The sequence below is a fragment of the Archocentrus centrarchus genome, unplaced genomic scaffold, assembly GCF_007364275.1.
Source record: "Archocentrus centrarchus isolate MPI-CPG fArcCen1 unplaced genomic scaffold, fArcCen1 scaffold_71_ctg1, whole genome shotgun sequence".
Lineage (NCBI taxonomy): Eukaryota > Metazoa > Chordata > Actinopteri > Cichliformes > Cichlidae > Archocentrus > Archocentrus centrarchus.
The window spans coordinates 551,141-573,493 of NW_022060286.1; the positions used below are offsets into that span (position 1 = coordinate 551,141).

Genomic DNA, 22,353 nt, shown 5'->3' on the forward strand with positions numbered 1-22,353 from the left:
TGAAAAGGATAAATGGAAGAGGATGGATGGATCACCATGGCCACTTCACTGCTGCTTTATCAGTGCTTTCATTTGACTCACAACCCATTAAGTGTCAAATTGACACCATACATCTGCAGAGCCCTCTGTGTCACCTATGACCCCCACCCAAACTGCACGGCATCACACAGCATGGGCTGTGATTGGTTAAGTATTCAGTCTTCCTCTTTTTGAGGTTTTGAAGCAGTTGGCAGCCATCTTATTCATGACACTGCCTCAATGAGTTAAAAAGAGGATGTGCATGCTGAGTTGTGTTCATTGTTTCTGCCGGCAGGCCAAAAATAACACATTCTTTGGCAAAACGCGCAGCCATATAAATTCCGAGCTCCGGCCGTGTTTGGCCTGTGGGTCGGACTTCGGACACCCCTGCACTAACCCTAACTCTGGGGTTATGGTGGGGCTCTTTAATTCGTCACAAGACAGTACACGTATGTTATGAAGTTTATATGCGTGGATGAAATGCAGTGGTGGGGCCACACCCACACTGAGACCAGAAAATCTGAGGTCATCAGTCAGCTGACTCCACGAGCAAAGCTTTATTTATAAAAGAGGCGACGAGCAGAAACACAGACTCTGTGTGTGCATGCGTCTCTCTCTCTCTCTCTCTCTCTGATATGGAGCGGGTGTCGCTCACCCTCCAGCCCAGAATAGCCATAATGCTGTTTTTGTCCAATCACGCGCTGCGGAGCGGGAAGAATGAGCTTGTTGTTGGTCAGAGTGAGGCGTCAGAGTGATAGGATCTTGGAGTGATTTGAAGGAAACCTGGCAGAGTGGGCGCTCTGTCCGCGCTCGTCTCTCCTTCACGTTTCTCCTGGTTTTTCTTATTCTTCACTTCCTGTTTGTGTTGTCTCCTCTTCCTCTCTGTCCGATGATTTTATTGTATTTTCCGCTCGTTTCTTCACTTTTTTCCTCCTGTATTTGAATTTTTCTTTAATGTTTTCAGCGTTTCTGACTTTCTCATCTCTCAGCTGGATTTTTATTGTTCAGTTTTTCTTCTCCGTTATTGGCCCATCCGTCCTCTCCAAACACGCCCTCACTTCCTTTTTCCCGTTTCCTGTTTTGTGTCGATGAGTACAGACGGTCTGAGTATTGTTGGTTGCCATCATGTCGCTGTTTGAACGCTGTCGACTCATTGTGGTGAGTGACTGTCACTTTATTCTGAAAGGGACGCGTTTTATTCTGAAAGCCCTGCAGAAAGACTGTATTTTTCTGTGGGTGTGTGAGAGAGAGAGAGAATATTAAGGGGGGGGTTAGAGCAGGAAGTGATGTGACCCTCTCTGTCTCCCCACTTGTCAACAGGAAGTGCTGAAGCAGCTGCAAGGCACCATAGAAGAAGAGTCTGGGGAAGCGTGTGGCTCTCAGCTGGAGCTCATTGGAAGGTTGAAAGGTGAGTCTGACACACCTGGACACAGGTAGAGGATAAACCAGCTCTGCACATGCTCACTGTGGGTTCTTTGGGGTTTTTTTTCTGCCCTCAGAGTTGAGTCTGGACTCAGCCGGCTTTAAATCCAGGTCCAGGCCTTCCCTGGTCCCCTCTTCCATCTCCAACTCAGCCTCTTCTTCTTCAGGAGCTCCTGCAGGAGCAGCAGGAGGTGCTGGTGCTCCAGGCCCTTCAACGAGCACCGCCTTCCCCAGGAGAGGGCTGCCGTCTGCGGGCAGAGACAGCCATGACCGCTGCCTTGAGGAGCTGGAGAAGGAGAGGTAATGATGCATGTAGTTAGAGTACTATGGAGAGCACATGGAGGACTACGCAAGTATTGAGATTATTACTGCTGCTGTACGACTATATAGAGTACTACTACAGAGGTACTGCTGAGAACACTATTGCTAGTGTAGTAGTACTTGCATGTAACAAATGTAGTACTAGTGCACAGAATATCTAAAGGCAAAATATGATGCTGCAGCTCAGACTTCACGGATTTCTGTTTGTTTCTCTTTATTTGCATAATTTCTTGTTTCCTAAATGCCCCCCTTTTCTCTCCTGCACTGGGATTGGCTGCTGCCCTCGGCAGGTCTCTCCTATTGGCTGAGCTGGATAAGGAGGAGAAGGAGAAGGACTGGTACTACGCTCAGTTACAGGATCTAACCAAGAGGATCGACAGTCTGCCGCTCACTGGGAATGTAAGAACAGCTTTAGTGGAACACCCAGAAAGGCATGGGAGTGGGTGGGGCTAGAGTCAGGTGAGTGGTTAGTAACAAGAGCGTCTGCATCAGTTTTCTCTGCAGACGGACTTAAAACGCCGTCAGCTGGAATACGACGCTCATCAACTCCGAACAGCGATGGAGAAGCAGTTGGGCTCCTGTAAGGAGATGGAGAGGAGAGCTCAGGTAGGAGGAGCAACCACCACCCTGAACTCACCCACTCTCACTGTGCAACACCCACATCTCTGTGCAATATTATGTCATTCATACTGAACAATATCTATCACTCCTTTATTGTGTAATATCTAATATTCATTCACCAAGTGCAGTATTCACCACCTTCATTATTATATGTATATACTTGTTTTATTTTTTACAGCGTTTATATTTTTATACATACTTGTTTTATTTTCTGTATATTTTTAGAAGTTCTATTTTATATTTTAGAAAGTTTGACTTTCTACAGCATGGCACTGAACAGGAGTGGCCCTCCAATCTCACTGTACATCCTGTATAATGACAATAAAGTCATTCTATTAGGGCTGCAACGATTCATCGATTAACTCGATTAAATCGATTCTAAAAAATTATCGACACAAATTTACTGTGTCGATGCTTCGTTTAAACTCTGCAGCGCTCAGCTGTCTCCGTGTAAGCGGTGCTCCTCACTAGCATTAGCAGCATTAGTGCTCCGTCTTCTTTTTTTTGGGGTTTATTGGTGGCTGGCAAACCAACATAGAACTGCATTGCTGCCACCTACTGGACTGGAGTGTGAATCACGCACACAGATTCTAAAAAGCTCTCCGTCGCTGCGATGGATTTCCTTTAACACAGAGTGGATTATCACTAGAGTTGCCATCTGTCTCGTAAAACACAGAACCCCGTATGTTACGGGACTCCGTGGAATACGGTCACTTTTTGTTACTTCCCCCGAACCCCCTAGACTTTTTAGGGGGAACGTAACAAGTGGGGGCTCGTCCGGGATCTGACAGAAGGTTTGACATTAGCCTTATTTTGACTTTTTTAGGATGATTAGATGGTGGAGTGTTTGACGTAGTGTTAACTGCAGACAATACGACTTCCCAGTTAAGTTAGGTGAGTGTCCAGCTGAGCTTTTTTAAGTTCTTTCTTCGGACACTCTTTTGTTATATTGGTTTTCTTATTTTCGGAGTAATCCTGGGTGGGGATTAGTTCCCTGTTGGGGGTAGGCAATTCAGGGCTACTGCCGCTGAAGCTCTTGCCTTTCAAGTCGCCTCGAGCCCAGTAACCTCCAGAAGACAAGCAGGCAAAGTTTGGTGTGTTTAGGAACTGGGTAAGTCTGTGTTGTGTTATGGGGTTTTGCCATATATATCACTGTGGGTTGTCTTAAGTTTCTTGCTTTAGCTTTAAGCTGTTTAATGGTTGCTGGCCTGTGAGTGAGGATTTGTGTAGTGGTGCTTTAATTTGGTGTGTCAAGAAGCAAACCGCATCTTAAAATCTCAAGTTTGCTTTAGTTTGTGTTTGTTGGACTGTGTCTAATTGTTTAAATAAAGTTAGAGTGGCTGGCACACCTTTCCGTTTGTTTGGGTGGACCAAAAAAGGAGTTTCAGTTCATGAAGGAGCTGGAACAAATGAAAATGGAGGCTGAGGCAGCGGTCAAGTTGTGTAAGCTGGAGCAGGTAGGTTCTGGTCCTGTTTCTGATGGTGTACAGCCATCCACGACTGCCTTTGTGAGTAGTAATATTCATCTTGTTCCAACCTTTTGTGAGTCAAGTGTTGAGAGTTTTTTCATTACATTTGAACGCATAGCAACTGCATTGCATTGGCCTCAGGAAGTCTGGCCTATCATGCTGATGTGTAGATTGACAGACAAGGCCCAGGAAGCTTGCTCTGCCCTGTCTGCTGAAGACAGTTTAGTTTACGCAAATCTAAAAAGTGCCATCCTGACAATCTATGAATGTGTGCCTGAAGCTTATAGGCAGCATTTTAGAAGGCTTCAGAAAACCTCTGGTCAAACATACAGAGACTTTGCCAGAGAGAAGAGAAAACTCTTTAGTAAGTGGTGCTCTGCAAGCAAGGCTAGTGATTTGGCTTCTTTGTGTGAGCTAATGCTTGTGGAGGACTTTAAGAAGAAGAAGAAGAAGAAGAAGAAACAGCCTTTATTGTCCCACAGAGGGGAAATTTGGGTGTAACAGCAGCCGCAGTTATTATAAATATAAATAAAGATATAATAATTTACACTATTAAGAAAAGAATATATATAAAATCAACAAACAAGATTAACCTTAATACTACTAATAATAACACTATATACAATGTACATGATGTGCCTGTGTGTTGAACCTTAACAGGCCGGACTATTTACAGTATATTATATATTATCCTACATTGTGTAGGCTATTGTGGTTTTTGTTGGGAGCAGTGATGGTTATAAAGTCTTACAGCTGCTGGGAGGAAGGATCTGCGGTAACGCTCCTTTGTGCATTTAGGATGCAGCAGTCTGTCACTGAAGGAGCTCTCCAGCTCAGCAACAGTTTCATGCATGGGATGGGAGACCTTGTCCATCAGTGATGTTATTTTGGTCAGAGTCCTTCTGTCTCCCACCACCTGCACTGAGTCGAGAGGACATCCTAGGACAGAGCTGGCTTTCCTGATGAGCTTGTCTATCCTCTTCCTCTCAGCTGTAGACAAGCTGCTGCTCCAACATACTGCTGCATAGAAGATGGCTGATGCCACTACAGAGTCATAGAAGGTCTTCAGGAGTGTCCCCTGCACTCCAAAAGACCTCAGCCTTCTCAGCAGGTAGAGTCTGCTCTGACCCTTCCTGTAGAGCGCATCAGTGTTATGAGTCCAGTCCAGTTTATTGTTCAGGTGAACACCCAGGTACTTATAAGAGTCCACTATCTCAATGTCCACTCCCTGGATGTTCACCGGTGTCTGTGTGGTGGGTCTGCGCCTGCGGAAATCCACCACCAGCTCCTTGGTTTTAGCGGCGTTGATCAGGAGGTGGTTCCGCTGGCACCAGCCCACAAAGTCCTGAGTCCACTGTCTGTACTCTGAGTCATCCTCACCTGTGATGAGGCCAACTATGGCAGAGTCGTCAGAGAACTTCTGCAGATGGCAGCGTGGGGAGTTGATGGAGAAGTCTGCAGTGTAGAGGGTGAAGAGGAACGGTGCCAGCACAGTTCCCTGTGGGGCCCCCGTACTGCAGACCAGCCTGTCAGAGACACAGCCCTGTGTCCTCACGTACTGTGGGCGGTCAGTGAGGTAGTCCAGTATCCACTCGGAGATGTGGTGGTCCACTCCTGACAGTTCCAGCTTGTCTCTCAGAAGTCCTGGCTGGATGGTGTTAAAAGCACTGGAGAAATCAAAGAACATGATCCTCACAGTGCTTCCAGGCTTCTCCAGGTGGGTCAGAGCTCGGTGCAGGAGGTAGATGATGGCGTCATCCACCCCGATGCCAGGCCGGTAGGCGAACTGCAGCGGGTCCAACGAAGACGACACCATGAGGCGTAGATGGTTGAGGACCAGCCTCTCGAGGGTCTTCATTAGATGCGATGTCAGGGCTACCGGCCTGTAGCTGCTAAGATCCTTTGGATGTTTGGTCTTTGGTACCGGTACCACACAGGAGGTCTTCCACAGTTGTGGTACTTTCCCCAGCTTCAAGATCAGGTTGAACATGTATCCCATGATGCCACACAGCTGATCTGCGCAGCACCTCAGGAGCCTGGAGCTGATGCCGTCTGGACCAGCAGCCTTTCGCACCTTGATTTTACGTAGCTCCTTCCTCACATGATGAGTTGAGATGGACAAGATGGAGGTGGGGGATGGGGGTTGTGAGATGGAGTCCTCAGAAGTGAAGGGGGTGGGTGATGGCTGAGAGCTGAGAGGTGTGAGGTCCCAAGAAGAAGAAAGGTTGGCAGTCATTAAAGATGGTGGGGCTGACAGCAGGGGGGACTGGGCTGGGGGAGGGGTGGGTGGCTGGTCAAACCTGTTAAAGAACTGGTTCAGGTTGTTCACCCACTCTAAGTCTCCCACAATCCTAGGGCTTGGTTTGTGGCCTGAAATTGAGTTCAAACTCCTCCAAACCCCACTGATGTTGCTCTGCTGTAGCTGGTCCTCCATCTTCTTCCTGTAGATGTTTTTTCCATCCCTGATTTTCCTTCTCAGATCCTTCTGCACGGCTCTCAGCTCCTCCTTATTTCCTGATCTAAAGGCTCTCTTCTTCTCCTTCAGGAGAGCCTTTATTTCAGAGTTGATCCAGGGTTTGTTGTTTGAAAAACACCGTACCCTCCTGGTGGGCACAGTGTTTTCCACGCAGAAATTGATGTAATCAGTGATGCAGTCCGTGATGCTGTCGATGTCCTCCCCACGAGGGGCACAAAGCTCTTCCCACACAGTGGAGCTAAAGCAGTCTCTCAGAGCTTCTTCAGTCTCCTCAGACCATTTCTTCACTGTGTGTGTCACAACTGGTTCTCTGTGTACCAAGGGTTTGTACACAGGCTGGAGATGAACCAGGTTGTGATCTGAGCCCCCCAGGGGAGGCAGAGGCGATGAGCTGTATGCCTCCTTGATGTTGGCATACAGTAGATCCAGTGTGTTGGTATTCCTGGTGTGGCAGGTGACATACTGGGTGAAGGTGGGGAGAGTGGAGGACAGGGAGACGTGGTTAAAGTCCCCTGAGATCAGAAAGAGGGCCTGTGGGTGCTGTGTTTGGAGTCTGCTGGTAGTAGCATGGAGGACTTCGCAGGCTGCAGCAGCGTTAGCAGAGGGCGGCACATACACAGTTATCACAATAACATGTGAAAACTCCCGAGGAAGATAGTACGGTCTCATACTAACAGCGAGCAGTTCAATGTCCTTACTGCAGAGCGTCTCTTTGATGGATAGATGTCTGGAGTTGCACCATCTATCGTTTACAAACACAGCCAGACCCCCGCCCCTCTTCTTACCACTCTCCTTGGTTCTGTCGGCACGGATCAAATGAAAGCCGTCCATGTTTATGTGTGAGTCCGGGGTTAGCTCGGTTAGCCACGTCTCCGTCAGGCACATGAGGCTGCTCTCCCGGTAGCTCCTTTGATGTCGCGTTAGCGCCGCCAGCTTGTCCACTTTGTTGGGAAGAGATCTCACGTTTACCATGATGATGGACGGGATGACGGGCCTGTACCTTCTCCCCTGGCAACAACGACCTATGCCCACACGTCTCCCGCGTCTCTTCCTTCTCAGTTCGCGGGGAATATCGAGTCGTTCTGCAGGAGTAGGCACAGCGGAGCTCCCGATGGAGATCAGCTGGTCCCAAGAGTAAACAATAGGAGCGTGGCCACTCTCGCAGTCTTCAAACATAAACACCATAAAAAGGGTAAATAAAAACAAAGTTTTCCAGAAAAAAGTCTGCTCCATCATGAGGAAAAAGAGCAGAAGATACAGAAACACAAAAACACATCTAATACTAAACAAAATGAGAAAAAACACGGAATTAGTGCGGAGCTGCTGAAACTGGCTGCCTGCTCGCGCGGCGCCGGAAGTGAAAAAAAAAAAAAGAACTCCGTGCCTGAGTGTATCGCGTTGTGTCTGAGTGAACAGAGGGTTTCCACTTTGCAGCAGGCTGCCACCCTGGCAGATGAGTTTACCTTGTCCCACAAAATGACTTCTGCAGAAAATCACCGCCCCTCTCATAGTGCACCTCAGAGGGCCAGCAATGACCCTTTTGCAAAGCCTAAGACTGGCAAGGTGGCAAAGGTAAATAAACTATGCTTCTTTTGCTGTAAATCTGACCACGTTGTTGCCAGCTGTCCAAAATTAAGACTTAGACAGCAGGCACGCTCTACAAAGAAAGAGCCTATCTTGAGAAAGATGGTGAGTCGTGGCTCTCAAACTGACAAAGACGCTTGGCGTGACAGAAAACAGCCACATTGCTCAGTGTCACAGTCTCAGAGGCTCGCTAACTCTGCACTTTCACTGGTCAACCACGTGCCTGGTCCATCTGATCCACCCTGTGATGTGTTGCCTGAACCTCAATCATTTAGATCTGCAGGTCTGGCTAACCCGCATGCCAATTGCCTTGATCTGGTAGAGAAGCAAATGAAGAATGTTTGCATGAGGCCTCCTTGCAACCCCCATTGTTGTCCTGTTGCCCTGGCTCAAAAACCTGCTGGTGGTCCTGTGGGACCTTACTTTGGCAACATTGGGCAAACGTCTTTTAGTGTTTTGGGCCCACTGAGAAGCTATTGGCCAATCCCACGTGCTATGCCTAATCGCCACTTTGGTGTTTGGTGAAGGTAGAATTTCTATATTGAAATGGCATGGCAAACATCTGACAACTTGTTTGAACATTTGACTTAGAGTGTGTGGGTGTGTGTGAGACCCTCTATAACAAACCACTGGTTTGTATTTATGGGAGGGGGTGTTACGGCCCTAGCCGGGCCTGCTGTGGCTTCCTGGCCCACTGGGTGTGGCTTGTGCTTTCCAGCCTTGGGTGCCACCCCTTTTGGAACAGCTGACCCAACTCAGCAATCAAGCTGGGGTACTTAAGGCCAGAGAGGAGAGATCCAGGCCAGTGAATGCCAGAGCCTGCCTTTGTGGCACAACTTGTGAACGGTGTGTTGCTACAGCTTCTTACTCCTGCTCAGTAGACAGGAGGGTGGTGTTTTGTTTTTGTGCATGAGGCTTCTTGCCTTAGGTGGTCATTTTATGTTTGTTAAATAACTCCTGTGTTTTCTTTTCCTTTGTTTGAAGGTGATAGTGGCGTGTCCATCTCTTTTTGTTATAATCTTAATAAAGACCTTTTATTTTACCAATTTTGCTCATGTCTCCTTTTGTCAACCCGGTCACTTTTTGTTACTTCCCCCGAACCCCCTAGACTTTTTACGGGGAACGTAACACCGTACTTTACGGGACGGGTGGCAACTATCGCTGACGTGCATTTCCACGCCTCCACTGCTCTCTGTGTGTGTTGTGCTCGCTGACAATCTCAGCTGTTATTTTTGTCTTTACTTCAGCTGTAGCTACCAGAACTGGTTTGCTAGCGAGCGCGGGCCATTAGCACTAGTGATGGTTCGATACCAGAAGGCCTGCCCCCCAGGACCGAGAGGCTCCGTCAAAATATTTTTTATACTTTAATCCCTTATTAGTGACTAAATACAGACCTGCAGTAGAAACGTATTTTCGAGAATGCTTGTGAATATAAAGCATTACAACATTACTCACACATGCGCCATGGCTCCCGCAGCTACTAGTTTTTCAGAACACTCATAGCAGGCAGCGGTTTGAACTGCGCAAGCGCAAAGAGGCGAAGCTGTTACAGAGACGGTGAGCTCAAATAGTGCAAAAGGAAACGTTTTTCCAGCGTCCAAAACAGCAGCTTTTTCTTTTAGTAACCACCATTAAATCTGTGAAACAGCTGGAGGTCCTTCATCAAGCACCTGATCAGCAAGTGTTAAGGTGAAGAAAAGAGAACTTTGTAGCTGCTCCATCCACACGGCAAAAAACTGCAGTACGGAAGTTAAAATATGCAGATAAACTGTTAATAAAAAAAGTATTTCTTATCCGATTACTCGATTAATCAATGGAATAATCGATAGAATACTCGATTACTAAAATAATCAATTTATGCAGCCCTACATTCTATTCTATTGTATTCTAGGAGCTCACCTGTACATTTACCTGTACTTGTGTGACTCTGTGATGTTCACACCTTTACACTGTATGTTTCAGACCCGTGTGGCTCGGATTCAGCAGATAGAGAAAGACATCCTGAGGTTGGGAGTGCGGCTGCAGGTAACCTCACCTGTAAGGATTGCACACCAACACCTCACCTCACCTCACGCTCTTACCTGTTACCCGGGCAGCACCTCACTTTGTCTCCACTCTCTCCAGGTTGAAGGTGCTCAGGGGGTGAGCGAAAGCAGTGGATCGGCTGGAGCACAGGTGAGCACCTTGTAGTCTGTCACTTACCAGGGCTGCCTTTTCTTCTTCTCTGATTTTAAAACCATAGCTCTTCCTGCAGAGCACAGGCACCCGACTGGACCACGACCCTTCCAATGAGACAAGCTACTCTGTGCCTCGACGAATCACCAGCCACCTGGGAACGAAAGTAAGTCTCCCCAGCAACAAAACTATTTTAGCGGTGTGGTGTTGAACCAGTTTTCACCTACTAATAACACCTGTTTCACCCCCTTCCCCACAGGTGGAGATGGTGTACAGCCTGCTGTCCATGTTGGGGACTCACGATAAGGACGACATGTCGCGGACGCTGCTCGCCATGTCGAGCTCGCAGGACTCGTGCATCGCCATGCGTCAGTCCGGCTGCCTCCCGCTGCTCATCCAACTGTTGCATGGCAACGACAAGGACTCCCTGTTACTAGGTAACAGTCAAGTTGAACAGCAGTGATAAACACACCTATTGTCAGGTGTCTTCACCCGTTTGTGTTGCCTAGGTAACTCCCGCGGCAGTAAGGAGGCACGTGCACGGGCGTCAGCAGCGCTCCACAACATCGTGCACAGTCAGCCCGACGATAAGAGGGGCAGGAGGGAGATCAGAGTGCTCCACCTGCTGGAGCAGGTGCGCCATTACTGTGAGGCTTGCTGGACCTGGCAGGAGAACCACGAGAGGGGCATCGACCAGGAGGACAATCCCAGTGAGTGATGTCATACACATGCCAACCAATAAGCAGTCAGCAGGTGTTTTTTGTGTGTGTGTGTGTGTGTGTGTGTGTGTGTGTGTGTGTGTGTGTAACATGTGTGCTGTGTGCTTAGTGCCGTCTCCCGTGGATCATCAGATCTGTCCGGCGGTTTGTGTCCTTATGAAGCTTTCCTTCGATGAAGAGCATCGACACGCCATGAACGAGCTCGGTGAGTTTCACGGGGGTCACAAGGTCATCATGCTTCTTCCTGTGTACTTTTCTCACTCTGTGGGTTTTCCATCCCTGTAGGTGGTCTGCAGGCAGTGGCGGAGCTGCTGCAGGTGGACTGTGAGATGTTCGGTCTGAGCAGTGATCCCTACAGCATCACTTTGCGGCGTTACGCCGGCATGGCCCTCACCAATCTCACCTTTGGAGACGTAGCCAATAAGGTGGGAGGATGTTAATTTACTCTATAGACTGATTAACCAATCAGATGACAGCATTATGATGCTGCTGCTGTCTTTTCCCATCAGGCCACGCTGTGCTCTATGAAGGGCTGCATGAGAGCGATGGTTGCTCAGCTGAAGTCTGAGAGTGAGGACCTGCAGCAGGTAAGCACTCGTGGCTCCACCTCTAGCCTGTGATGTCACCAGAGTAGTCCCCCTGTATGTGGTTGCTGCTCTGCCTTCATTCCACAGCAGGAAGGAAGTTGCTTCATTTGTTTCTCAGGTGAACTCATAGCTCGCTGTGTTTCCAGGTGATAGCCAGCGTGCTGAGGAACCTGTCGTGGCGCGCTGATGTCAACAGTAAGAAGACACTGCGTGAGGTGGGCAGTGTGCGAGCACTGATGGGCTGTGCTCTCGAAGTTCAGAAGGTAAATGCTTTTTTTTTTTTTTTTTTTAAATGTGTCTGCACTGAGCGTTTCTCAAACCGTTTCTTCTTCTTCTCTTCCTTCAGGAGTCGACCCTGAAGTCCGTGCTGAGCGCACTCTGGAACCTGTCGGCTCACTGCACAGAGAACAAGGCAGATATCTGCGCTGTGGATGGCGCACTGGCATTTTTGGTGGGAACACTGACGCATCGCAGCCACACCAACACGCTTGCCATAATCGAGAGCGGCGGCGGCATCCTGCGAAATGTGTCGAGCCTCATTGCCACCAACGAGGCGCACAGGTAAACAAACAAACAAGGTAAACAAAGCTTCAGCTGTGATCTCAGAGCCTCTCCTCTGACTTTTCCCCGCTCCTCAACTTGCAGGCAGATTCTGCGGGAACATGGGTGCCTGCCGACGCTGCTGCAACACCTGAAATCTCACAGCCTCACCATCGTGTCCAACGCCTGCGGCACACTCTGGAACCTCTCCGCCCGTGACGCCAAAGACCAGGAGGCCTTATGGGAGCTGGGTGCGGTGGGCATGCTGCGTAACCTCATCCACTCACGCCACAAGATGATTGCCATGGGCAGTGCTGCAGCCCTGCGTAATCTGATGGCCAACCGCCCAGCACGCTACAAGGACGCCAGCGTGGTGTCGCCTGGCGCCGGTGCTCCATCGCTTCAAGCCCGTAAACAGAAGGCGCTATTTGAGGAGCTAGATGCACAGCAGCTGTCAGAGACCTTCGATAACATCGACAACCTGAGCCCCAAGGCGGCACACAGGAAAGGGCGGGGCTGCAACGGTGCTGGAGGAGGAGCGGGCAGCACAACGCGCTCGTACACAAATACACCGGTGCTGTCGAGCCCAAAGAGCGGAGACGGATCAAAGAGGACGACTGAGGAGGCAGCTTACACTCGCTCAGTCTTCCCGCCCAGCGTGCGGGCATCCAGCGACAGCCTCAATAGTGTGACGAGTGCCGACGGCTATGGCAACCGAGGGAAGACCAAACCGTCCTCTGAACCGTTCTACTCGTCTGACGAGAGTAGTGCCAACAAATGCTGTGTCTACAGGAAGTACCCGGCTGACCTGGCCCATAAGATTCGCAGTGCCAATCACATGGCGGACGATGACGGCGGCGAGCTGGACACGCCCATCAACTACAGCCTGAAGTACTCCGACGAGCAGTTGAATTCTGGACGGCAGAGCCCAAGTCACCGTGGCAGCATTGAGAGTGATGACGACAGCGAGCAGGACACTAGACTGAGGAGGAACGATGGCAGCGAATCAGCAGCCGGCAGCGGGCACATCGCAGCAGTTCCGCCTCCACGCTACGTTGTTGTCGCAGCGACATCAAATTATGGCACTGACTCTACACCTGAGCAGCCAATTGACTACAGCCTGAAGTACGGTGCTGATGCTGCCCGCAAACCACTCTTCAAGCCAGAAGACACTCCTGCCCCCTCTATGCCCCCACCCCCATCAGCTTCTGCCAACAAGCTCCGCCCCCCGCCTCCCGCCAGCACTCGGACAGCACCAAAAAGTAATCAGGAATCGACCCAGACGTACTGTGTGGAGGACACACCCATCTGCTTCTCCAGAGGCAGCTCGCTGTCATCGCTGTCCTCGGAGGAGGAAGTCGACGGTGATGTCATTGGGAGGAAAAGGAAAGGTGGGAGCGGTGGCGGCAGCAGTAATGACTACCCAACACTTCCTGTCAGTGAGAAGGACGCACATGAACAGCAGCAGCGGAAAGAAGCTGAGAGTCAGACCACCGCCGCCCCCTCCATACGGGGGCGTCGTGGTCATCACCACGGCCACCACCACCACCACCACCATGTGACATCATCAGGTGCCAGGACTCCTAAAAGCCCACCAGAGCAGCCATACGCCCAGGAGACACCGCTGATGTTCAGCCGCTGCACGTCCGTCAGCTCCCTCGACAGTTTCTCCACCTCTTCCATCGCCAGCTCCGTGCGCTCCAGCGAGCCCTGCAGCGGCATGCCAAGTGGCGTGGTCAGCCCCAGCGACCTGCCTGACAGCCCAGGTCAGACCATGCCACCGAGCCGTGCCAAGACGCCACCACCGCCGCAAAAAACAGAGGAGGAAAAGTCCAAGAAGAAGGATGAGGAGGAGAGCAGCGCCGATGTCCTGCTGCACTTTGCCACCGAGAGCACGCCACATGGTTTCTCCCGTGCCTCTAGTCTGAGCGCGCTCAGTCTGGATGAGCCCTACATTGCAGCAGAGATGAAGAAGAAGAAGAAAGAGGAGAAGGAGGGAGGGGCTGAGGAAAGGAAGGAGGAGCCTCCTAAACCAATCCTCGACGAATCAGATGACGATGATGACATTGAGATCCTGGAGGCGTGCATTAACATGGCCATGCCTAAATCGTCACGGAAACCAAAGAAGGAGCAGCAAGCAGCGCCACGGAAACCGAGTCAGCTTCCTGTCTACAAGTTACTCCCACCTCAAAGCCGGGGCCAGTCGCAGCAGAGGAAGGACGTCCCGCCACCGGAGGAGGTGCCAAGAGTTTATTGCGTGGAAGGAACGCCGCTCAACTTCTCAACCGCCACCTCTCTCAGTGACCTAACTATCGACTCCCCACCCAATGAGGAGGCAGCAACAGCCCTTGTACCTGTAGCCCAGCCCACCTCTGTGCCTAGGCGGCGGGCGGGATTTCCTGAGGGTGAGAATGGAGACGACATCCTTGCAGAGTGCATCAGTGCCGCCATGCCCAAAGCCAAACCCAGGAAGCCCATCAGAGCAGCAGCAAACAGTGAACACCTACAAGCCCCACCTCTGCCTCCTCCTCTTCCTCCTCCAGCCCCATCTCCCCTCAGCCTGCAGCAGCAGCAACAAAAGAAGAAGCCTACGTCGCCCGTGAAGCCGATGCCTCAGCGAACGCCGTATGGTGTCGGCACAACAGCAGCCGCAAAAGCAAAGCCAGGATTCGCTTTTGACTCACCACACCACTACACGCCTATTGAAGGAACACCATGCTGCTTCTCACGCAACGACTCACTGAGCTCCCTTGACTTTGATGAAGAGGATGGCGGTGAGAAGGATGAAGAGGAAAAGAAGGCAAAAGAAGAAGAAGGCAGGAAGAGGAAGCAGCAGACTGCGGCCGTTTTCCCTCGCACCAAACCACCAACCAACCAGACAGCTACGGACGAGAAGCAGAAGTTCGCCATCGAGGACACGCCCGTCTGTTTCTCCAGAAATTCCTCGCTGAGCTCGCTGAGTGACATCGACCAGGAGAACAACAACAAGGAGTTTGCCCCGCCACCACCGCCAGAGCAGCAAGATGGAGGCAAAGCAGAAGCAGAATCCCCTCCCCCTCCAGCAGAGGTGGGTCCAGATACTTGGGTAAAATTATTGGCTCCCCACAGAGTAGTTTTCTCAGGGTTGGAAACATAAACAGCAGCAGTTACTCGCTGTATATGATCAGAACACCTCCACATTATCAGTATTATCAGTATTCGTGTTTATGAAAGCAGCCACACATTCAGTCACACTGGGTTACATTGCATCAGGTTACTTTGATGCACTGCATGTTCACAGATTATATTGGTTACATTGTTATTTTATACTGAGGTTACATTACTTATATTATTGAAGTATTTATGATGTTAGTACTGTTTCTTTTTAAAGTAAAGTTTTTCACAGTCATATGTGTTGGCCTTCTGTCCCTCACAGCTTGAGCTGAAGCCCCGCCCACCTGCAGCCAGTGGCTACGCCCCCAAAGCCTTCCATGTGGAGGACACGCCCGTCTGCTTCTCCAGGAACTCATCACTCAGTTCACTGAGTATCGACTCAGAGGATGACCTGCTGCAGGAGTGCATCAGCTCTGCCATGCCCAAGAAAAAGAAGAAGGCCGCCAGCCTCCCTGCACCCTCCACAGCTGCAGCGCCACTTCCTCTCTCCAAAGCCGAAGACAGCATTCTGGCTGAAGAGGAGCCTTCAGAGGCACCTCGGAGCCCCACCTCCCCGGACTCTGAGTCCTTTGATTGGAAGGCCATCCAAGAAGGAGCCAACTCCATCGTCAGCAGCCTGAATGCTGCCGCCGCTGCCTCCTCGCTGTCCCGTCAGCCTTCTTCAGATTCTGACTCGGTCCTGTCACTGAAGTCCGTCGGCTCGCCCTTCCACCTTCCGACAGGCAATAACAACGCAGAGGAGGAGCCAGAGGAGAAGGCAAGGCGAGGCGCAAGGATCCTGAAGCCCGGAGAGCGAAGCACACTGGAAGCCAAGAAGAAAGAGGAAGAGGAGGATGAGGAAACAAAGGCTGTGAGGGGTGGGAAGAAGGTGTACAGGAGTCTGATCACGGGCAAGCCGAGGGTGGAGCAAGCAGCCAGGGGGAGGAGCAAACCCCGAGCAGCCGCTGTGGCCAAACCTCCCGGAGGCAGCGATGCAGACAGAGGGGGTGGGTCCTCTCGGGATTCCACTCCATCTCGCTCCACCCCAGCACCCAGTCAGAAGGGAGGGAAGCTATCGCAGCTGCCACGCACGGCATCTCCAGGAAGTGCATCATCATCCTCCGCTTCAAGGAACACCAACCCCAGTGTGGCCCCGAAGAGTCGTGGCGGTATCCCGAGGAGCGAATCTGCATCAAGAGTTGGCAGCTCTGCTGCCGCCAAGAAGCAGAAGGCGGAGCCTGAGAAGCCAGCGCTTGTGAGACAGTCGACCTTCATCAAAGAAGCTCCAAGTCCAACACTGAAGAGGAAGCTGGAGGAGTCAGCAGTGGCAGCCGCGCTGGAGTCGCCGTCCAGCCCTGATACACCGCTGCCACCCACCGCCCGGAGGCACGACATCAACCGCTCACACTCTGAGAGCCCGTCACGCCCACAGGAAGTGACATCATCTCGTTTCAGCCGCACTGGCACCTGGAAGCGGGAAAACAGCAGCGGCGGAGGAGGAGCAAGTGGTGGGAAACACTCAACATCTCTCCCACGCGTGGGCACCTGGAAGAGGACAGGAAGCTCATCGTCTGTGCTGTCGGCATCTTCCGAGTCCAGCGAGAAGGGGCGGAGCGAGGAGGAGAGCACTGTGAGGTCAAAGGGAACGTGGAGGAAGACGAAGAATGGTGGAGACCCGTCAGGCAACCGCAGCTTCATGGACAAGCCTGAAGATGTGTGGGTCCGTCTGGAGGACTGTCCCGTCAACAATCCCCGCTCATCGTCCGCGTGCTCTGCTCGCTCACCCACGGCTGCCAACGCCCCGCCCATCATTGACAGCCCCGCTCCCTCCAAGATCCCCTCTTCCTCATCTTCCTCCTCCTCCAACCTCAACCTGCGTCGCAGCTGCGAGAGCCTTGATGACAAGCCAGCACCACCTGAACGCCAACCGCAACAACCACCGCCCCAGCCACAGCGCGGTCAGCAGCGCAGCGGGGCTGTGGCGGCTCGAGTCAGCCCTTTCAACTACACACCGAGTCCAAGGAAGAGCAGCGTGGAAGTCACCACCTCTGCCGCCACCACCACCACCACCACAACATCCTCTACTACCCCCACACGGCCGTCGCTTATCCCCACCCCCATCACCAAGAAACGTGAGCCAAAGGGTGGAGAGGGGGGCGGTGGCGGCAGCAGCGGGGGCGGGGGGGAACGTGGCTCATACATCGTGACGTCTGTGTAAATATGGAGGAACGCCAGGAAGTGTTTATGAAATGAGCTGTACAGGAAGTGAGTGTATTTAAGTGCTATCCCCACCCCCCTCACCTGTTCCTCTCTCCTGATTGGCTCCTGCCAGCTGTCTGTCAGCTCCAATGAAACTCTAACATGAACTTTTTATGTTTTTATACCACTAAAGAATATGTGTAGCGCTTAGCTTCGCCCCCGCCTTACCCCGCATGGCCCTGCCCCCTAACATGACAGTAACCATGGACACGATGATGATGATGATGATTCTGCGCCTTCGATAGTTTTTTATGTTTTTTGAATTGAGTTTGGTTCTGACCAAAACAAGTTGATCCATCCAATCAGTGAGCCCCTTCCCCAGCCAATCACAGTGATCCTCTGAACTTATACACAATCACATTCAACCTCCTCCAGCCAGTCACACAGCCCCTCCCCTCAGGTGATCACCTGTTCTGTCAGAACCTCTCTCTTCTTCTGAGGAAGTCCACTGCCGACTCGAAAACCCGAGACGGTCCCTGAGGCTCGGCAGCAGACTTCCTGTGTGTCGCCGTGGAAACAGATAACACTGTAAACCGTAAGTTATTGCTGTAAACTCTGAACTGAAGCACATAATTTAAACAAGCAGAGTTTGGTTCCTGATTTTAAATCTGAACATTAAAACGAATGCAACACGATGACTGCTTCCTGTTTTTATTTATCCATTTCCTGTCTTTGTTCCGATTGTGACGAGTTAAATCTGTTGTCAATAAAGTTTAAAATATTCACGTGACCTTCAGGGCTTTTTGGTGGAAAATTTTTCAGCTGCTTCATTTCAGCTTTAAACAGGAATTGATGAAGACTTGATCACTGCCAATCGTATTTTATGTCTGAGTGACTGATCAGGTGGAGGAATCCGGTCACATAATCATTACAAACTTTATAAAGAAACCCTTTCAAGACGAGAAATATCTGAAACGCAAAACACGAGTTCAACCCAGAACGGGTAAAAAACTGTCAGCAAACACTGCATCAACGACACAAGCTGGAAACGTGGAGGAGAGAACATGTCACGCACAGTGATGTGTCGATTGAGGGATTCACCTGAGGATCTGACAGCTGGGTCACGTGACTGCTTACAGCAGCATGCGGTGTCTCTGTGGGCTTTTAATGTTTTTAATCATCTTAAAACTGCAAACATCGATTCTCGGCAGTCCAGTGAGGATCACCGAAGGCTCGACCAAACCCTGCTGCCACGTTTTCATCGCTTCATTAACATTCATGCTTCTTCTGATGGTTCCTTGTGCACGTGAGCCCAGCAACAGCTTCAGCTTCCTCTGTGGTCTCTCTGAGCTCCTCCCAAACTCTTTGAAACTTTGTGCAAACTCAGTGAGAGCTCATTCAGCCTCTGATCATCTCCACCTGTCTGTGAGCCTGCAGGAGCTCCAGACGTTCTCATGAAGCAGTGACAGCATGTTAGTCTGAGGTGTGAACTTGCTACCTGAGTCAGAGGGACCAACATGAAGGAGCTCAGGTGTGCAGCCGCTGATCTTCTAACCATCAGCAAGAACCAGTAAATTTTCAACCTGTAAATGCACTTTTACTGTACAAATGATCTGCTTACACACAAGGTGATCCATCAATGAACAGCTGATCAATAAGCTGCACACATGAAGCTGTGCAAAAGTCTTGACCCACACCATTTCATTGTATGTTACTTGGAAAATGGGAAATCTGCAAGCAATTCTCATTCACCTTATTTACTTTGTTTATACTCCACTCTGCATTTAATCATTAATTGATATTAATCTCTGGCTCTCTTCCACAGCATGTCTTTTCTCTCCCCTCAGCCCAACCGGTCGCGGCAGATGACCCCCCCTCCCTGAGCCTGGTTCTGCTGGAGGTTTCTTCCTGTTAAAAGGGAGTTTTTCCTTCCCACTGTCACCAAGTGCTGCTCATAGGGGGTCGTTTTGACTGTTGGGTTTTCTCTGTAGGGTCTTTACCCACAATACAAAGCGCCTTGAGGCGACAGTTTGTTGTGATTTGGCGCTATATAAATAAAATTGAATTGAATTGAATTGAATTGAATACATGGAAATGTAGTATATGAGGCTAAAACAAGCTTGAAAGTCAATATTTGGTGTGACCTCTGGGGCAGCTTCCTGTCATTACTTTAATTCAGGAACAGTTCTCCAGGCTTCTTGAAGGACGTTCAAAGCTCTTCTTTAGATGTTTGCCTTTGGTTCTCTGTTAGGACGATCCCACACTGCTTCAGTAATTCTGCAGTCCAGACTCTGGGAGACCGAGCCATGACGTTTAATAATAATAATAACGCATTAGTCTTATATAGCGCTTTTCTAGACACCCAAAGACGCTTTACAATTTCATGCACTATTCATTCACACCTGGTGGTAAGCGACTAATGTAGCCACAGCTGCCCTGGGGCAGTCTGACAGAGGCGTGGCTGCCAATTTGCGCCTATGGCCCCTCTGACCCCACCAAACACACAACCACATTCACACTTAAGCAATGTGGGTTAAGTGTCTTGCCCAGGGACACAACGACAGCATGCGCTCAGACGGGGACTCTGCATCAAAGTCTGATGGTACTTTTCTGAGTTTGTAATTCCATCAATTTTGAGAAGATCTCCAACATCACTGGCTGAGATGCAGCCCAAACCATGACAGAGCCGCCACGTTGTTCTGCAGATGCTGCGGACTGTTGGACCTTTCCATACATATTGATAATTATTTGAAACCAAAAATGTGGATCCATCGCTCCATCAGACCTGTTCCACTGATGTTCAGTCCAGTTCTTGTGTAATGTGGCATACCTCAGCCTTTCCTCCCTGTTTCCTTTCTTAAAGAACGGCTTCCTGACAACTGCCTTTCCACTCAAAGCGTTTCTGATGAGGCTTCACTGAACAGCTGATGAAGATCCAGATGCAGCTCTCAGGTCCTGTCAGGTCTTTGTTATTCCTGTTTCTGAAGGATGTGACTTTCAGATTCTGATCATCTGCTGTCGAGTTTTTTAGGCCTCACACTTCTTTGACCTCCACATGTCCAGTTTACTCACATTTTTAAGGACACACTGTACACATGCTGAGATATGCCGAGTCTTAAGCTAACAGCTGTTTGGGAATCAGCTTGTTGAAGCAAAAAATCCTATTTGATGCTGTCAGACTGAGTTATCTTTGGCATTTTTAACAGATTCAACCAAAGTGGAACAAATGATTTGTTTGTGTGACAGGCTGAAAGTAACAAAGAGCCTAAAGACACAGTTTAAACTGCTTCTTTGCTCAGTTGACTGTTATGTGCAGACACAACACTGGTTCATCCCTGAGTTTGGAGACTTTTTATTCCTGAATGAGCCACAGGTCAGAGGTCAGAGTTCAGAGGCTTAACAAATAACAACCTTCCTGTGAAAATGGTCAGGTCCACAGACTGGACTGAAGATGAGAGGAAGAGCAGCCAAAGAAGAACTCTGAAGGTCTCCAATTCAATTCAATTCAATTCAATTTCACACAAAATCAACAAACAGTTGCCCCAAGGCACTTCATATTGTAGGTAAAGACCCTACAGTAATATAGAGAAAACCCAACAGTCCAAACGACCCCCTATGAGCAGCACTTGGTGACAGTGGGAAGGAAAAAGTCCCTTTAACAGGAAGAAACCTCCATCAGAACCAGGCTCAGGGAGGGGGGGTCATCTGCTGAGGGGGGGCTGAGGGGAGAGAAAAGACATGCTGTGGAAGAGAGCCAGAGATTAATATCAATTAATGATTAAATGCAGAGTGGAGTATAAACAAAGTAAATAAGGTGAATGAAAAGAAACAGTGCATCATGGGAACCCCCCAGCAGACTAGGCCTATAGCAGCGTAACTAAGGGAGGGTTCAGGGTCACCTGATCCAGCCCTAACTATAAGCTTGATCATAAAGGAAAGTTTTAAGCCTAATCTTAAAAATAGAGAGGGTGTCTGTCTCCTGAATCCAAGCTGGGAGCTGGTTCCACAGAAGAGGGGCCTGAAAGCTGAAGGCTCTGCCTCCCATTCTACTCTTAAGGATCCTGTTGGGGTGATTTGGTCCATTTACATGAACAAATTGGAGTCTATTAGATAAATATGATTCAAACCACTGCAGTAGGGTTTAATCCCGGGATCCGGGATTCCCGGGAAATGCGATCAGAACCATTTCCCGTTTCCCGGGAAACGTTAGACGGGAAACCGGGAAAAAAGTCGCGCGCGTCGATTTGACTTTCAGAAAGAAAAGAAAGCTAAAGTTAAATTTAAGGAAATATTGAGAGAAGGGTTCGTTTAATGCGAAAAGCATTACTCTTCATTTCAGGCACGTTCAGCCTCCGTTTAAGGCTTCAGCCTTCATCTCAAGCGTTTTAATAGAGGTATTACACAGTTGTGCTTTTTTCCTCTTTAATTTGTTGAAATCGTAGGCAATGTGTTTACCCTAAGGTATTTTGTATTATATAATTTTATATTATTATATATTGTTATATTGCATTATATAGCCTATAAAATATGCCTGCCCTGAACAATAAAGAAATATCTGTTTAACTTCGAGTGTTTCCTTTCCTCGTTTGCAGCCGCTTACTAACAATCATGAATTAGGATACGGGCCTAATGTGTGAAGAAATTATCATGAAATAGATTGTTTTAACATATTTCGCTTTTAAAATGGAGTTGAGTAAAATGTATATTTTTTAGGCTATAAGGATTGGCCAGTTTTTCAAAAGACGATTCACAGCGAACCTACTTTAACCCTCAGACACGGTGTTAAAAATTTGCTGTTGCCAGAATGGCAATGACCAAGTCGTGGTGCATTACTCAAGGCCCTGTGTTATGCCATATTATAGTGTAGTACGGTAGTTAACTTTTCAATGACTATTACAGCGTTCCACTGGTGGAGATATAGCGCAACAGATGTCGCCACGACAGCGTGGCTGAGCCGTATTGTTTTGCACCAGCAGTTGTAAAATATCTTGGTATAATTCCATGTACAATGGAGGAATATTCGAATTATATTTGTTAAGGGAGTGTTGAGGAACGATACAACACCGCATAGCTCGAGCACTCGAATGTCC

General features: G+C 49.5%; 1 protein-coding gene across 3 annotated transcripts in view; it reads left to right on the plus strand.

The window, feature by feature from the left end:
- The window catches only part of apc (APC regulator of WNT signaling pathway), a 30,963-nt gene extending 13,005 nt beyond the window's left edge, over positions 1 to 17,958 (plus strand). Inside the window, exons 1-17 of one of the 3 annotated variants that reach the window (XM_030725728.1) lie at positions 1,129 to 1,176; positions 1,339 to 1,426; positions 1,518 to 1,740; positions 2,052 to 2,160; positions 2,254 to 2,367; positions 9,874 to 9,948; positions 10,036 to 10,086; positions 10,166 to 10,252; positions 10,346 to 10,523; positions 10,596 to 10,796; positions 10,915 to 11,010; positions 11,091 to 11,230; positions 11,315 to 11,392; positions 11,539 to 11,655; positions 11,739 to 11,953; positions 12,038 to 14,999; positions 15,348 to 17,958. In XM_030725728.1, coding sequence (XP_030581588.1) covers positions 1,144 to 1,176; positions 1,339 to 1,426; positions 1,518 to 1,740; positions 2,052 to 2,160; positions 2,254 to 2,367; positions 9,874 to 9,948; positions 10,036 to 10,086; positions 10,166 to 10,252; positions 10,346 to 10,523; positions 10,596 to 10,796; positions 10,915 to 11,010; positions 11,091 to 11,230; positions 11,315 to 11,392; positions 11,539 to 11,655; positions 11,739 to 11,953; positions 12,038 to 14,999; positions 15,348 to 17,282 — 6,702 coding nt within the window. In that variant the 5' untranslated portion in view covers positions 1,129 to 1,143 and the 3' untranslated portion in view covers positions 17,283 to 17,958. Of the gene's footprint in view, positions 1 to 1,128; positions 1,177 to 1,338; positions 1,427 to 1,517; positions 1,741 to 2,051; positions 2,161 to 2,253; positions 2,368 to 9,873; positions 9,949 to 10,035; positions 10,087 to 10,165; positions 10,253 to 10,345; positions 10,524 to 10,595; positions 10,797 to 10,914; positions 11,011 to 11,090; positions 11,231 to 11,314; positions 11,393 to 11,538; positions 11,656 to 11,738; positions 11,954 to 12,037; positions 15,000 to 15,347 lie in introns of those variants that run through there. The other 2 variants (XM_030725726.1, XM_030725727.1) reach the window with 2 other exon arrangements.
- Positions 17,959 to 22,353: the final 4,395 nt, after the last annotated feature.